The 17,187-nt window shown below is 49.2% G+C and overlaps 2 protein-coding genes across 3 annotated transcripts; both read right to left on the bottom strand.

Annotated features, from left to right (window-relative positions):
• Nucleotides 1-25: 25 nt before the first annotated feature.
• PSMA4 (proteasome 20S subunit alpha 4) lies at nucleotides 26-6,379 on the bottom strand. Of its 2 annotated transcripts, none has more exons than XM_039858382.1 (9): nucleotides 6,231-6,379; nucleotides 5,057-5,080; nucleotides 4,777-4,819; nucleotides 4,352-4,514; nucleotides 3,142-3,219; nucleotides 2,737-2,825; nucleotides 2,150-2,280; nucleotides 1,528-1,651; nucleotides 26-396 (listed from the first exon to the last, which is right to left on the bottom strand). In XM_039858382.1, the coding sequence occupies exons 2-9, from the start codon at nucleotides 5,057-5,059 to the stop codon at nucleotides 242-244; spliced, it is 786 nt and encodes a 261-aa protein (XP_039714316.1). In that variant the 5' UTR covers nucleotides 5,060-5,080; nucleotides 6,231-6,379; the 3' UTR covers nucleotides 26-241. The 2 variants fall into 2 exon arrangements, with proteins under 2 accessions (XP_039714316.1, XP_039714317.1); XM_039858383.1 differs by lacking the exon at nucleotides 6,231-6,379 and adding an exon at nucleotides 5,900-5,922 and having other exon boundaries at nucleotides 195-396.
• A 450-nt stretch (nucleotides 6,380-6,829) lies between these two features.
• On the bottom strand, nucleotides 6,830-17,164 carry HYKK (hydroxylysine kinase). The gene is made up of 5 exons (XM_039858367.1): nucleotides 17,012-17,164; nucleotides 13,829-14,194; nucleotides 12,653-12,792; nucleotides 9,016-9,199; nucleotides 6,830-7,477 (listed from the first exon to the last, which is right to left on the bottom strand). Exons 2-5 carry the CDS (start codon nucleotides 14,172-14,174, stop codon nucleotides 7,017-7,019), a joined length of 1,131 nt encoding a protein of 376 aa, XP_039714301.1. The 5' UTR covers nucleotides 14,175-14,194; nucleotides 17,012-17,164; the 3' UTR covers nucleotides 6,830-7,016.
• Between the last annotated feature and the right edge of the window lie 23 nt (nucleotides 17,165-17,187).

The raw sequence follows: 17,187 nt of genomic DNA, 5'->3' as shown, positions 1-17,187 counted from the left end.
TCTTATCAATTACTCTACAGAGAAGTTTTTCCTTCACCGTTTCCATTCTTTCCAAGTTTTATTCCAAAACGAGGAGGGGTAGAGGGGCTGAGACGTTCATGGAAAGTAATCGCCACCCCCGCAAGTCGACTGGAGCGCATGGCCGGGGCCCCACGCGGTCGGCGCCTGTGCCGCGTGGCCGAGGACGGCTTGCGCACTGCAACCGCGCGCGCCCCGTGAGCTGCGGGACGCCGGCCTTCGTCTATTTATCCTTCTCTTTTTGCTCCTTTTCCTTCTTCTCCCGCTCGGCCTTCGCTTCCTCTTCCTCGTGTTTCTGGATCAGCTGTTCCACCTCCTTCTGTTTGAGCACTCTGATGACCGTCTTCCCGCTCTCTCTCGTTAGCGTGGCGATTTCCACTAAGGGCAAACACACACATCGTGTTACAGGCGCGCACGCTCGCACACACACCCGAAGGCAATCGCACCGTCTCCGCCTGAGCTCGCCACTCTTCCTTCCACGTCCTGGTATGCTGCAGGGATACCTTTGATCTTGCAATGTTTTTATTAACATGTTTACTTTAACTACCTTCTCCTAACCCATCGACCTTCTGAGCTGCCGTTTTTCTCTTTCTTGGAAAAAGGACCGTCAGCTAATTGCTCGAGCTGACCTCCTACCAGCTGCGCTGACCAGAAGGAACAGCAATGTCCTTGTTGGAACATCTGAAAGCTCAGCCACAATCTTTAACCAGTACGATTAGTTTTCATGGACTTTTCAGGTCTCTTTTTAAAACAAAGGCATGAAAAGCAGCTTCCACAACCGCTGACAAGAAAAGCAGACTGATACCAAAACGAGAAGGACTTTTTCAAGTAGGGGAAACAGCAGAAATTGAAATGAGGCAGCAGCAGACAACAGGGGCAAAATGTGCGAGCGAACGGCAACTTCTAAGGAGCGCCGGGAGCGAAGTTTTCCTAAACCCAAGCAACGTGCTACTTCACCACGTTTGAAAAACGTCATTTAGAAGCCCGGTTTCACGTCGTTACATAACTTAAGCTAAATGAGGCATTTAAAATCACAAACGTGGGCTTAACACCCGCGATCGGTAGATTCAGAAGAGCAGAGGTACAACGCATGCAACCGTGACACCTCGGATAAAGCCCACCACACACCAACACGCCACCACCTACCCGCTCCACCGCACACACACCCGAGACGTCACTGCCGGGGCAGCGGTAAGGGGAAGGTAACTACTGACGTGTAGTAGCATGCTCAGGTCTCCAACTACGAACATTCGGGACATTCGGCTAAGGCCTTAGGCTTGGGGTACAGTGTGGGCTTGTGGCTCCACGACTTTTCCATGCTGACCTTGGTCAAGTCATTTCATCCCACCAAGTGCTAGTGTCCTCATTTAGGAAACAGGTGTAAGGCCACCTGACTCAGAAGGCTGCGGTTACAGGGACCTACGGTGACACGTCAAAGGCCTAACACAGGAGCCACTCGATCAACTCCCTCACGAAAGCAAAGAAATCAGAGGAGAGGACATAAACTACCTTTCTCCGCAGAGAGTTTGCTAACATCCATGGTCTTGTTGAGGACTTTGATGGCTAAAGCGAGCGCTGACTTGAGAGTCATTTCTCCTTCTTTGTAGTCTTGTTTTAACATTGACACGGCTGCCTATGAAACATGAAAAAGAATCAATAGATCATCTCCTTTACATTTTTGCATTTTTAGGACTATGGACTGGGCAAAAGAATAAGATCTGTATTGTTACTAGCACATAACCAATACAAACGATTTTGATGGCAGGGAGGGAGAGGTGACGTGGGATGGGGTGGGGAGGGGTGTCGATACTCTGTGAACAGTCTTGAACCTGGGGTCTCAGACCGCCAAGGATCCGTGATAGAATTCAGGGGGTCTGTGAAACAGGACGTGGAAAAAATTACATCTGATTTTCACAACTTGTAACCGAAAATCGACATTTCCTTCAGTTATAAATGTAGGCGATAAACCCCAGCAGTATAAGCAGAACTTGCAACTTCGTCACCAACAGCAATCACAGACGTTAAAGTCGCCGAAGCTATCCTAAAATGCTATTTGCATTCACGACTGTTTCGAAATCCCAGAAGTTATGAGCCCAGTTAACAGATCGCACAGCAACACGAGAATACTCACGGCGCTATTATTTCCAATGCACGTGGCTTTCCATCCCCCATAGTTCCCACTCGGGTCGCTCTGATAGAGCTGAAAGCCGTAGTGCTTATCCCAGCCAATGTACAGCAGCGAGACGCCAAAGGGACGTTTTCCTTTAACAAAGAACAGAACCCAAATGCGTCAACCATCTGAATTCAGTATCACTACAGCTACCTGAGCTCAGTGAATGCGGCAGCCCTTTTCTGTGAAGCTAGCATTCATAAACTGCTTTGTGTTCTGGCCGCGGAGATAAGCTCCACCGAATGTCCGTTTTTGTTTCTAGGATTTGGACACAGCCAGGAAATGGAATAAAGACACAGGCGACCAGTGCTGAATTTCATTATTATGGAAAAAGTAATTTGTTTCCAGATTTTAAAATATTACTTTGGCCTTTCGGTAGTCTATTAATAAAGCAAGTAATTTACATCGTGGAAGCCACTTCCTTTATGAAGCAAGAATGTACGAAAAATGTTTACTTATTTAATGTTCGATTTCTTTTTTCCATCTCAAAAAGTTCATTCATAAAAAGTTTTAACTTTCTGGAATAAAATTTGCAAAAAACTCAGTACCTCCAAACTGTGTATAAGCTTGTTTGATATCACACAGAGCTGTAACCAACTGCTCACAAGGAATTGGCTCCTGATACTGTAGTAAGTACCTAGGATCAAAAGATGTGCATATTGATGGGTTTTTCTGAAACACATACATATTCTAAGCAAAATACTGTCTGAAAGGCAATCTATGCCACAGGGACAACATAATCATCACCTATAATTTAAAAGGGACGGAGAACAAGGGCACATCAACATCCTAACATTCTTATGGTAAATAACACTTCACAAATTCGGTGAGAACAAAAACGACACTGTAATTTTCAATAGATTTTTAATGGCTTTAATCTTTACGAAAAAGAGTTCTCCTTAGGGACATCAAACTAATTTATACATCATCAATTACGATACTTGTGAGTATACCTTTGAGCAATGAGCCTCAGTTCGTTAGTCAGAACATTAGCATCAGAAGTTATGCCTGCCACGCTGCAGGCCATGTCCCTGGAGAAAAAGAAATACACGGACATGTAAGCAGGGAAGATGTTCGAGGGACCTTTACAAGTAGCACGAAGTATCGAGCTGTTAGACATTCACTATGCTTGCTTCAAAGCCGCTTTACCCTTCACACGACACCTACACAAGTGTTACCCCAGGAGGAGACCTTACACCTGACGTTTCTTAATGTGGAAGATAAACAAGTGCGCCCTCAAGTTCAACAGACGTGGCTATGACCTTCACACGGTGAACGAAGCAAGAGGACGAACGCCAAGCAGCTAAAGCCAATCCCGAGAAGACTCGGCAGCAAGGAGGAAGGTTTTGCCGGACAGGAAGACGGACTGCACCGTGCTCTTGGGGACTTAAGCAGTCCAGCGTGACAGCGGGGTGGGAATGAGGGGACCCACGGCTGGCTTCATACAGAGGGTGCACTTCCTCTGCCGTCTTCATTCCCTGAGGGCTGCCCTGGTGCCCCTACAGCCGACACCCTGTCACTCTGCCTCGCATACAGACTGCAGGCTGCTGAGTGGGCCCAGCAGTGACTCTGTGGAGGGATGAACTTCCTGGGACAAGCATATCAAAAGGCCCTATACATAACCAACATTCACTTGGCCCACCGATAAAAGGAAACTCTCTTTAAATGGGCAAATCCAGCTCTCCATTAGCTACCGAGGCCTCCGCCCCCAACTATCAGAAACTAACAGGGCTCATGTAAACTGCTCCCAGACCTCCGGGAGGGAAGATTCACACTCTTTGGACAAAATTCCCTAGCCATTCTCAACAATACTTTGAGGGCCTAATGCCTGTCAGACCTTGTGTTGATTTTATTCGTTTTATTTCATTAACCTGCCATAACCACTCTGGTAGGCTCTGAGGCCCAGAGAAGGTAAAAAATTGGTGCGAGGTCACACGGCTTGTATTGGTCAAGCCTCGATCTAACCCAAATCTGCGACTACCAAAGAGTAACACGTGGTCCTAAGCTTCAAAGCGGTTTTAAGCAAAATAAAAGCAAAAATTTCTACCAGAAAAACACAACAAACTATTCCACTCTACTACGTGGAATAGTCACCCCAACATGCGATCCCGTTTATGTGAGCACGAGATATTTTTAAACTCTCTCCCCTGAGAGCTCACTTACTCATTGAGTTTATAAATTTTTTCAGAAAAAAAGACTTCATCAAGAAGCTTGTGGATGTTGCGTCTCTCTGCTGCAAGCAAAACTCCATCGTTTGCCAAAATTCCCAAACAGGTGCCTGCATGCCCAATCGCCTCCATCGCATACTCGACTTGGTACAAGCGACCTGCAAAACACAAGTGGCAAGAAACCCAGACTCTCCTCAGGTCTCAGAAAATCAGCGGAGACCTGGTGGCGACAAAAAGGGGTCCCGCTGTCATCCTTCTACGTTGCACGCAATCGACCTGGTGATCGTAATTACTCCCAAGTACAAAGAGGATGAACAACTTAGCGACTACCGAAAAAGTTCTTAGATTTTTCCCCCCCCAAAAAGTCAAACACTTAAAAAATCTTTCTATTTAAGACGGATTAAACAATTTCTACTTTACCTTCTGGAGAAAATATAGTGGTCCTGGAGTCATATCTTCGAGACTGCAAAGGAAAAACATACAAGTGATTCCCGTGTGCTGAAAGTAACTCCCGCGAGCCCACAGAGCACCTCCTAAAGCACATCCCCGCATACAGAGTCCCGTGTGTGCAGGGCACCGACGCAGGGGACACTGATTCATCTCTCTCCTTCCATCCCGACTTTAACACGCCAGTCTGTACCCTGAGCGCAAGCAACACAATTCGTCAGGCAGCGGATTACTGGCATGTGCGTTAACTCACCATGTTTTCCGAACTTTAGAATTCCTGTTAAAAAAAAAAAAGGATCTTTATTAAAATGAAATTTATAATTTAAAAAGCATTTCCTAACTTAAAAATCTGTTTCGCTCACTCCATTCAGCTACCTTTATGTGCACCTCCTGTTAAGTGCAGCAGGCACTGTGCCAGACGCTAGAATAACAAGACAGGTAAAGCAACCGCTGTCCCCAGGAGCTCGCAGTCTGGTGATCAGGTGAGAGAGGCAGGCACGATGACAGCGCAATGTGCAAACACAGCAACGGAGGGTAGAGTGGGAAGAGGGATGGCAGAAAAATCAAGAAGGTGTTTTTCGAGAGGCCAACACAGAAAATAGTCCAAATCAGAAATGAGAGGCAGAAAGAAGGTTGAGAACCTGCAGGTCTAAGAATGGGGAGGAGAAAGGAAGAGGATTCCGGGCGGAGAAAGCGAAAGCAAAGGAGACTGAGGCAGGACAGCTCAACGGGCGGGAGACAGACTGCTGAAGTTAAGGAACGTGAAGCAGCCACAAAGCTAAGCGAGTGGCAGATCACGCAGAGCCTAGGACGACACGCTGGGACAGGGGCGGGACTCCTGCAGAGTGAAGGGGTCCCGAACCACGGAAGGCGGCGGGCGGCAAGCGTGGCATCACCTTCACTCTGCCCGCAGCGGTCAACACTGCGACTCAGCGTGAGTTAGCGCAAAAGCCCGACCTCCGACTTCAAAGCCCACTTCCCAAATACCGGACATCGGAAATTGAGCCTGAGGGGCCAGTGTGACTTTTCGCCCTTAATTAGGCCCAGGGGCGCCACTGGATGAATGGGCCGGGGAGCCTCGGGGCCCGACTGGCACCTTAGGCCGATCGTTCGGCGGGCACGGCCCGGAGACGGCCCGCTGGCCTTCCTGATGCCCACGCCCAAAGCCGGGGCTCGCTCCTCTCGTGTGCGGGGTCTCCCCGGGCCGGAAGCCGCCTCCCCCGCGCCGCCCACCGGCCGCCGGCCCTCGCTCCTCGCGCCGCTGCGCGCAGGGCCCGACGGCGGCCGGCAGGGGCCACCCGGCCCCCGGGAGCGGCGCCCAGTCATCGCGCGGCGGCTGCGGGCCGGGACCCGCTCTGCCGCGGCGCCCACGACCCGCCGGCGCGGACGCGGCCACGCTTCCGCGGGGCCCGGGGACGCGGACTCACCGAGGGGAGACTCTGGAGTCGAGGTCTGCGCGGGGAGCTTCACTCCGCGGGGAACGATGATGACGCCGCAGCCGGGTCCGCTGCCACTATGGCCGCCGCGCGTGCGCAGAGCCGCCGGGGCGGGGCCAGGCCTCGGAAGGCCCCAGCCAAGCAGAAAGCCGAGTGATGGCTGTCCCCTCCCTCCCCGCGCCGCCTTCCCTTTCCCTCCGGCCCCGCGGAATTGCCCTACTCCTCTCTGTTCTCAGAATGGTCCCCAGTGCGTCGGAACCGCGCCGTCCGGACACTTGCACTTCAGGCTCCTCTGCCTTTCACCTGCTCAGCAGCGAGTCCCCAGTAACCTCAGTAGTAAGCAGCATGAACCATCGCCGCACACACGGCATTCCACCGCTTTCCCGAAACTCATGTTGCTAACGTGTCGTTGCCCATCTCTCCTTTCCACCCTTTTTCTTACCCAGTTCGGTCCCTAATAGTGAACTACCTACTCTTTCTATTTTCGATTCTTTGGGCCAGAAAGTTGGCGAGGTCTGGAACAGACCTCGAGAGACTGATTTAGAATATCGTCGTGCGTGTTTTGACATAAGGCAAGGGGGACCCACGAGGACGTGACAGCTCATGTAGTATTTCTTAGTTTAAAAAAATCGTCGTGAGATTGAAGACCTTGGCGACTTCACAGGCATTGATATGTTCCATCAACTCATTTTTGACGGTGCAGGGAAATCCCTTAAAGGATTAGATTTGGTCCTATTGAGTTTTTAATTACACGAGTTAATGTGAACTTTTATGCAGTCACATGGAGATCCCAGATTCGTAGGACTTGGCGGTGTCAAACCAGATTTCTTCTACAGCTTTCTGGCCCATGTCAAACATTTGCTGTAAGTGCTTCCATCCAGTTTTTGCAGTAATCATGAGATATTCTTCATTCTCTGGGTGCAGCTGGCAAGAGTATGCAGCCATGACAAGTGACTGACAAAATCGACTGCACACAAGTAGAAACAAAGCACCCCTTTCTACCGGTGTCAGTGGGACTATACTTTCGAACCCGGCGAGGACATGACCGCCTACTTGTACAGGGGTCTTGCTTTCGACCATCATGTACATGATGGTGATTGCCACTTCGAACACATAGTAGCCATAGCTCATGTCATCAAAGTCCACAACCCCGGACACTCGATATGTAGCATCTCCACAGGCCGACGCGCTGGGCTCTATCAAAATGTTATGGTCATTAAGGTCTCCATGGTTGATGCCTGAAAGGAGAAAAATCGAGCCATGTAAAAAAGGTTACCGAGCACACCAGTTCATTCTCTTTCCATAGCTCTTTCTCAGGCATGGCCATTCAAATAATTTGATGAGTAGTCAGAGGTAAAAGAGCCAGACCCTGTTTTTCTTGAAATAAAATCATTTACTCTGAAAAGGTCAAAAGCAGTTAATTTTGATGATGTTTTTGCTTTTGCTTCTCATCTCTCATCGACGTAAGGCCAGAAGATGGAGACTGGCATTGCCACAAACACCTGATTTTGCCTACTAGAAGAGACCAGGGAAAAGGAGAAGTGCCCCGAGCCAGAACTGCCAAAAAGACAGCGATATTCACATTTTTATAAGAAGCCAAGGTTTCAGAATGGACCAGATGCGTCTTTATTTTAAGCTAGGGTTTCCAAAAACATTTTTCTGATGACAACGTAATTTGGAATGTCCCATCTTTCCACTGGCTTAAAACAGTCCCGCCCGACATGGGGGGGGGGTCTGTGCTCAGTGTCGGCCCACAAGTTGTCACTAGTCTGTGTGCGATAAAAACAGAAATTGAGAGAGTTGAGAAAACTTTACAGTGATGTGTCACCTAAGAGTGTGATCAATGATCGTGTGGAAATTCATCAGCCATATAGAAACATAAATTCCAGATGTATTACAGACCTATTACGAAAGCAAAAACCATAAAACATTAGTAAAGTAACAGAGAATATCTTCATGAACATAAATAAGGTATGGAAAATGTCTACACGAGGCACAAAACACTAACCATGAAGCAGAAGACCTATGTATTTCAAACCAGGACCTGACCGTGACCAACCCCGGCCTGCTGCTGAAGCCACCCAGTCTACGGTGTTTCGTTCTGGCAGCCCGAGGGGACTCGCACAGGAGGCAAAGGGCGAAAGGCCCCCTCCGTTCCTGGCCCTTCGACCAACCCTTCATGCTGGGTCAGAGGCTAGAAAATTTGTCCATGTGCATGAGGAGACGGGCGCTAGCGTGCTCACTGGAGCATCGTTTTCGTAGGGGGAAAAAAAGGGGGAACCAACTGAAAATTCCATTACCAAGAGAACAGGCCCCCAAAATTACGGTATGTTCAAATAAATTATGGCATATGCAAACTATGGAATACTATTCAGCAGTTAAAACTCGTGAACTAAATGAAGAACTATATCTATTAAATGGATCGATCTGAAGAACACGATGTCGAATTAAAAAACAGGTTGCGTTTCTCCAAAGTTTGAAAATATGCAAAATACTACTCTATATAATTTATGAATACACACATGTGTGGTAATGATATGAAACGTGCATGTAAACTTAGTAGGGAGGGGAGAGGGGAATGGTCAAGTTTAGAGGCTTCAAATGTAGCAATTTTAAGAAAATAAAAGTGTTATTCTTTGAAAAGCGACAGGAGCAAAAAGGGCAAAATTATAAGATTTGATAAGGCTAATTTCTACCTCCACCCTTGCCCCGTGGTTTGGAGCCTGACCACTTAAATATCAAGAAAAATACTTATGTGCTTGGGGAGTGTACTCACATTCTCGAAACTGACTTAATTTGGTCATCACTTCATCCCTGTACCGCTGAATGACCTGTTCGACAATCTCGCGATTTCGATTCTGGCCCAAGGCGTGCAGATATTTCTCCAGAAGAGGAACATTTTTCAGATTCCAGATGAAGTCCTCCCGGTGAAGACTACTTAACCGTGGGTGATGGAATTTCTAATCAAAATCAAAAGCAAGAAACCGTTAGACCCTTGGCACTTAAGCCGCCACGACCGAGCGACCCGCTGTGCTAGAAGCCGGGGCCCTCCGCGGTGCAGCCTGGAGCCGGCTATGAGTCGCTGCTACGGGGCCGCAGGTGATCACAGCGCACCTGCTCTTTCGCAGAGCGGTGCTAAAGGCAGCTTGGTGGTCACCGGAGCAGCCGCTTTCACGTTCTGGGACGTAGCCTCTCACGGAAGAAATATGTTTCACATCACAACCCAAGATACAAGCGACACAGACACAGAAAGAAAAAAGCCTTGGTAAAAAGTACCCCGACCATTCCACGTGGTATATTCTGATGTTTTGTATTTTATTCTATTTCTTTAAACATTTTCCTCCAAATCGATTTTAACACCACTCCCGTGACCTGGGGTGTGAAATGCTTCCCGTGACGCTTCTGTTATCACTGCCACGTCCGAGCCAAGTGGCCCTGGGGCCTGTGCTTGAATCCTTCCTGCAGGGGGCACTCTTGCGCTTACTGAGAAGGCTGTGTCCTTCGTTTTGCTGACCCGGCAGCCCCCATGGGGCCGTGTGGAGCAGCAACAGTCCTCCCACAGGACTGTCCTCCGGGTACCTGAAGTCGGCACCTCCACCCCGCAGTCCTTTCTAGTTCCTTCGGTTACTGCTCACGTGACATGGTTCTGAATCTCCTGACCATCTGGTGTGTTAAATTCCACCGCGGATCTCTCAAAACTACCCCGAGGAGCAAGCCCTGAAACACCCTCAGGAGCCGTGACTTCTGGGGACATTCTTATTAGGAAAGTGCTCCCAGCCCTGTCCCGGCTCTCACTTAACTCGGCTTCAGGCTCCACCTCCCTCTTTTCTCCAGAGCGCCAGCCAGAGGCGACAGGAGCTGCGGACAGAGGCCAGAGGGCAGCGGGCGCGGGCCGGCCGACCCCAGCAGCCACCGGCGGAGCACGGAGTGAAGCGAGTCGAGGCCGGCGCGCTTCGTGCGCGGCAGGAAGCCTGAGCGTCCGCAGATCTCAACACTTTCCAGACCCCGCCTCTGATACTCCCCCTGCCCACGCCTCCACTCCTTTGCTCCAGGCCACAGAGGCTACCACGCCACAGATACCGGGGGACAACCGGGCCTACATCAGAGGGGGCTGCGTGCCAGCAGACACGGACAGAGTCCACGTCTCGCTCAGCCTTCTCTCTCCCACAGGCGTAACATTAAATCAATCGCCACATTTGCTTGGCCCGTCTCCTAAATCTATCTCGAATCTTTTCTTGGTTCGAGCCCTCGATTAGCTTTTATCTGATCTCTGCATCAGCTTCCCGGATGCATCCCACCTCCGTTCTGGCTTTGTGCCAACCTATCCGCCACAATGACCCCCAAAGTGCTATGAACTAGAAACCTTCGCCTGTTTAAAAACCCTCAAGGTCCCCTACTCTCTGTAAGACACAGTCCAAACTCCTTGGTATTATATATGATAACGCATTTCATCACCTGACTCTGCCTTCCATTTCCAACTTCGTCCCATCTCTCGCACGTTTAACCCCGATTCTGCAGCCACGATGAATGACTCAGAGCCACTGGAGCACGGTCACGGCCCCTCCATGAGGTCCGCAGGCTCCTCCCTTTAGCGGGAACGCCCTTCCTCCTTTTCTCTGTCTATCTGATGGATCCCCAACTTTCGATAACCAGCTCAGAGTTTTGTTTTGTTATGAAGCCCTCCTCGAATACCTACTATGTATTGCTAGACACCAAGAATAAAAGATGAACGATTAAGACATAGACCAATTTCTTAAGACGCTCACTGCTTCTTACGTAGCAGATGTCACAGGAAGCACAAACACGTAACAGATAATTACGAAACCACATGTGGCGTCTGTTACCCTGTGAACCAGGCCTCCCGGTGTTCATGGCCTTGTGCAGCTGCCCCCACTTAACTCTGAGGTCAGACATGTCACTTGCTTTGGTCACTGGGACATAAGCTAGCATGATTCAAGCAGAAGCTTGATGAGCATTTGTATACTGGCGCTTGTCCTCTTGGAACTCTCTCTCAGAAGCCAGCAACACGTTGCAAGGACGTCCGGGCCACCCTGGAGGATGAAACGCCTCGTGAGAAGAGGCCACACGAAGGGGAGCTGACGCACCTCAGTGAGCTCCCAGCCGAATACAGCTGCATAAGCGACCGCCAGCGACACCAAGCAGAGCAGACCCACAGAATCATGAGAAATCAATCACAAGTGTTTTGAGCCACTGAGTTTTGGGATGGTTACACAGCAACGGATGACTGGAACACAGTGCAATAAGCAGAGCGACAGAAGGATGTCCGAGCTCCGAAGCAGCGAAGAGAAGGAAGCGATCACCTCTGTGCAGCGTGGGAAGCTGAGGGTCCGGGAAGACGTCACAGAGGAGGTGATGCTTGAGCTGTGTGTCGAAGGATGAGGAGTGTGCGGAGCAGAGGGGAGGCGTCGCTGGCTGGGAAACTGGCACAGGCAGAGGCACTGACACATAAAACCAAATGACGCTCAGGGAACTACAAGAAGTTCCACGGTGGTGGCCAGAAAAACACGAAAGGAGAGACACGGACGAGATGAGGGGCGGAGGCCACGACGAGGCCACACGGGGCCTCGTGTGCAAGGGATGCTGCAGACCGTGGCCTTAATTTTGAAGGCAGGGAGAAGCCACTGAAAGGTTTTAACTATGGAGCCGACATGGTCCGATTTGTAATTTTAAAACGTCAGTCTGGACTGGTCTAAAAAATCGATTCGAGAGGATAAAAGCCCTAAATGCAGGGACGCTACAGGGTAAGCCTGGGTAGTTGAGGCAGGAATGGAGGGCAGCAGATGGAGTAGAGACACCTGCGGGGTTGAACGGACAGGATCTCGTGAGCGAGCGGAAGTGTTTTCCTCACACAAACTGGAATCACTCTGTAAATGTGTATCTGTCCCCGGGAACGCTCCTCCAGGACAGGGAGTCCTTACCTTCCCCCGGTGCCTGGCATGGAAGACGTACTCAGTGAACACTTGTTGAATAAATGAAGATGTGTTGTGGGTGGGTCTGGAAAATATCTGTCATCGTTTCTATAGGACAAAAACATCCTTCATGCAAGTCACGTCATCCATCCATCACTTAGCGCTGGCTTCATACAGAGCTCTGGCTCATTACACGCGCCTGACGTTAATTTGTGAATACAGACTGTTTTCAGTGAGCAGCATAAAGAATATCATGAATTTCTAAAAATGTAGGTGATCCTGCGAATACACCAGTGAAGCACAGAGCCGGCAGAAAGAAGCCTTCTGTCATAAATGCACGCATCTAGGACCGCCTCCTTTGTAACACTTTAGGAGGCGCCACACATGAAAACAGAGTCTGACCTTGGTTTATTTTAAAAACATAATCGAGCAAATGCAAACAAGTCAAAAATTCTAGAAACAAAATAAAACCCCCGATCTTACCTCCAGTGTCTTATCCAATTTGGCAGCTAGCCGCCCGATCTCAAATAGTAGCTGGGGGCCCATGGGAACCTCAGCTATGGGTCTTCCTGGGAGGTAAGTCAGCAGCCTCACCAAGTAGCTTTTGATTTCGGAGCCACTATCTGCACGGATAGAAGGTATATCCTGTGAAGTAGTCTCAAAAAAAATGAGAGGCTAGTCTACCTTTGTAATTATTATTGAAAAGAATAATAGAAGTCAGAGAGCAAGAGGAAAAAAAGGGCTAACGTAAACAATGCCCAGGATTCCATGAAGCAAGGCTGAGTGGATCAAGCAAGAAGGGAGAACCTTAAAACACTGGACTGGGGTGGCCATTTACATACCAACGGAATCATAGTCCCAGCTCTGCCGGCCCAGCTCTAAATGTTCGTCACCTACTCTGGTAAGTGAATGCCTAAAACACTTATTCCTAAGTTCACAATTGAGGAAAGTGTGATATAAAGAAATGACTGTTTCAGAATCACAGTTTCTCCAGGAGCAAACTGGGGAGCGGCCTGTGTTGGGAACACAAGGCAGTAACTACTCCTTGGGGGCAGTAAGGGGCGCAGGTGTCTGGAGCGATGCAAATTAAGAAAGAATGGGTGAACGGTAAGAAAAAGTCAAAACGTCAAACCTTAAAAGACTGCAAGGCATTGATTTCAGGCTGCTGCTTGGAGAACTCCATTAGGTACATCTCGGCATCTTAGCATTTAGAGGTAAAAGGGACCAAGTTGCAGAGACGAGGATTTCTAGCCTTAGGAATGTATGTGGCGTGCCCCGGGTCACATATACGGTAATGACGGAGCTGGGACCTAAGATTCCTGACTTCTACTTCTGTATCTTTTTCTATTACAGCACAGCACCAAAATATACGGCTTGTGTGAATACAAATATTTAATTATTTTTCTGTTTAAAAAAAAAAACAACAACAAAACGTTCCCCTGATTTCCACGTGTCTTCTAAGAATCACTTCAGATCCGCTCTACTCACTTCTCAACGAGAGCCCCAGTCGCCACTTTGGTGATGCTGTGGCTTCTCCCGACTGCTGAAAAAACCAGCTCGTTCACACTCGGAGTGACGAGCCTGTGCCTGATATTCCTACTGAGCCAAGACGCGGCGAGGTGCGCGGACCGGCGGTGACCGGCGAGTTGGGGGTCTTACCTACGGACACGAGGGAGGTTATGTTGTCTCCCTTCGTACGACACACGGAGGCTGTTGGAAACCCAGCCGCTCTCAGAAACATGATGATGCAGCTCTGCACCTCGATCAGGTCTGGAGTTTTGCTGGACTCGGTGTTGTTTATTTTGAGGACATACTCAGTTGGGCCATCTGCATTGTCTTTCGCTCTTGAAATGCATATATGGAAATTCTGGTCATCATAGCTAGGAAGTGGCCGGATCTTGGAAACTTTGAACCCAAATACTGATTCCACTAGTGCACATGCTTGCGCCTCACTGAAAGCGGGTTTGGCGAAAGCCCGCGATCGCTGATCATCTCCACTCAACATTATGTCCAGGGGAGACAATCCTGGAAAGGATTATATATAACATACAATTGTTATATTTATTTTAATAATTTTCCTTAAGACAGGCCACTCACATTTCTCAACATTGCTTCTGTACTTCTGTTTATTAGTTTTGACTCATAAAGTTATCAAATCAAATCGGTAAATGAGATTCAAAAATAGCTGTTTTGGCAGGTGAATAAAAATCCTTGTACCATAAATTATTCATAAACTCACTTGCAGACTGAGGGTGTGCTTCCAGGGACAGGGCGCAGACCAGGAAAGCACCTCGGTATCACTTAGTCTAAGTCCTACCTGCACGCTCCCCTACAATCAACTTTATTTACAGGGGAAATTTAGGTCCCAAGAGGTTAAGTGCCTTGCCCAAAATTACATACCAAGTCACAGTACGAACTCACTTCTCTAGACTCCTAACCCATGATTATGTCCTTTTGACTACATTACCATTAATTTGGGTGAAAATATAAATTCGAGCACAGTGATCTAACTTTTACATCCACGTTTTGTTAAATTATAAGATCATCACCTAGCTTATTACGTATACTTAGAAATCAATGTAGCCTAAGGAGATACTCTCAAGAACGTGGATTTGAATTGAGTTATGGAGTGTTATCTGTGTAGACAGGATGGGAGAGACTGTTTTCCCTCCCCTTGGTAATGCCATCTCGGCTACTTTGGGAACCAAATATTTAAGATCCTTGCAACCTCGCTTCCCTCTTCCCCCCAAATAGTTTTGTTTCCAGTCCTTCCCTCCGACTAAATTGTAAATAATTAACAACATCTTGCGGGTGGGTTGCATTTTAGGGTACAATTCTGATTGCTGCTCAAGGGATGTAGTGTTATATACAGAGTCTCGTGAGCAGTGAGCTCTTATTGACAAATCAAAACGGCTGTAGTTTTGGGCAGAGAGGTGGCACGAGGGAACTTTCCAGGAGGAAAATGTTCTCTATCTGGACTAGGCTTTGGTGTCATGGTATATACATTCGTCAAAACCCAGCTTAAAACTTAAGTGAGTGGAAGATCTGTGAATATCACTGAATGTAAATTTCACCCGGGGGGTGGCGGGGTGGGAAAGGCCTTGTGAGAAACTGTGACAAGGAGATATGGGTGGAGTCTTGGGACTTTCTCGGAGCTCCCAGAGCCAGACCATATGCCTGTTAAGTGGCACCACCATGAAAGCCAAAGCCCAAAATGCTCCAGAGAGGAGGAGGGGATAAAGCCCAGGGAGGACACAGGGCTCTCCCACGGGACGCCCTCCCTTGCCTCAGCCCCAAGACTACAGCCTGAGGACCCAAGTGATACTAAGAATATAACCCTCCAACGCCACCCCCGCCCCATTCCCGCCTCCCTGATCCTCCCGCCCAAAGTGACTTCTGCACCACTGCTCCGTTCCCACAACCTATAACACAGTCGGTGCATCCGGCCCATCTCCTCGTGTTTACTTTCTGACTTCGCATTTGCTTTCAGAAGCAAATGAAGTCGTTCAGATTTTGTTCACCAAAGATACTGACAAAGCCTGAATGAGGTTTCAAAACAATCTTTGCATCTGAAACTTCTGGGAACTGGCATATCCTGTATACACTTAAGACTTTATGTGGAATTTTAACATTCCTTCTGGAGATTTGTAAACTGGTGTAAGGTCAGTATTCAGAATGTAATATGAACTAAAGCTTTAAACACAAGAGGAAATCCTGGTGTCATTTTCCCTCCTACAGTGTTAAGGGCAAAAAAAAATTTTTTTTAAAGTAGTAAGAATAATGCTGAATTTGATATAAATTTTAAATCCTTAAAGTTGGAGGGAATCTTAGGAGCAATTGTGAAGGCCAATCTCCCTCCCAGGTCTAGAAAATGTTCCTGTAGCATTTTAAGCTTCTGCCTGAAGAGCCGTTTTCTAAATCCGTGTAAGCAGGGCTGCCAGCTCTACCCACCAGGACAGCCTGGTGTAAAAGAAGCTGCTGTGCCCGTCCGATTGGAATTTAATTAAAAAAAAAAAAAAAAAAAAAAAAAAAAAAACCTGAGGAAAAAAAGAGTCGCTACATTTGGGAGAAATAAAATATATTTTAGTCCCAGCTGTGATACCCAGCCCCTGAAACTTGGGACCATTCACATCTCATCCTAAAAGTTCGTTTTGACCTTAACTTTGCCTTTTGCCTTTGTACACAAGGACTCCACATTACGTAACTAACGAATGGCACCCATAAGTCAGTTCCTGAAAGTAAATAAATACAGAGAAAGCAATGTGTTCATCAGAAACGCGTGTCTTAACCGAGTGTCCGTGTGCACCGACGGGGCGAGGAAGGGAATTCAAATCCGGTAGGTGGTCGGTCTACACCCGCTGCCTACAGGGTTTTTCTTAGCTCCTGAGGAAGCCCCCAGGAAGCAACTGTTTTCCGACTCCAAGGCTTACGCCCGAACCTCCCGACCTCTGCCCAAGGAGGGGGCACTGGGGAGGGGGCTCTGCGCTCCTCGCTCCCCGGCGTTACGAGCCCCCGGAGCTGCGCCTGGGCGTGGACCCCCGTCTACCCTGCGCCTTCCCAGGGGGGATGGCGGGACTACGAGGGCGCATCTCCGTGCCCCAGCACCCGGCCCGGGTCCCGCCGGCCATCGGTGGGACGAGGTGCACAGCGTTAGCATGCCGGCGAGGTCCAGGCGCCCCGGGGGTCCCCCCACTCCAGCTCTGGGGTCTCGGGCAGCCGTCTGTGTCACAGCTGCCGTCAGGTTGAGGGGCCCAGCTGGTCTGAGGGGAGCCCGAGGCACCGACCGGCGGCCCCGGCGGCCCCTGCGGCCCCGGCTCGCCTCTGCGTCCCCACCCGGCTCACCCTCGGCGCCCCGCGGTCCTGAGGCGGCGCCCGCTCTCCAGCAGCCGCGGCTCGGGTCTCGCGCGGGGCGGTCGCGCCAGACAGGTTCCTCGGTTCGTCCCTCCCCCGAGTCCGCGAAGCCAGACTCCTGATTGGCTCTTGGGATCCGCCAGTCGGCGTAGACTACGGGAAGGCGA

Source organism: Pteropus medius, unplaced genomic scaffold (assembly GCF_902729225.1).
Source record: "Pteropus medius unplaced genomic scaffold, Ma_sr-lr_union100, whole genome shotgun sequence".
NCBI classification, from domain to species: domain Eukaryota; kingdom Metazoa; phylum Chordata; class Mammalia; order Chiroptera; family Pteropodidae; genus Pteropus; species Pteropus medius.
Note: the sequence above shows the minus strand (reverse complement) of the source record. Positions and strands in the feature narration are given on the sequence as shown.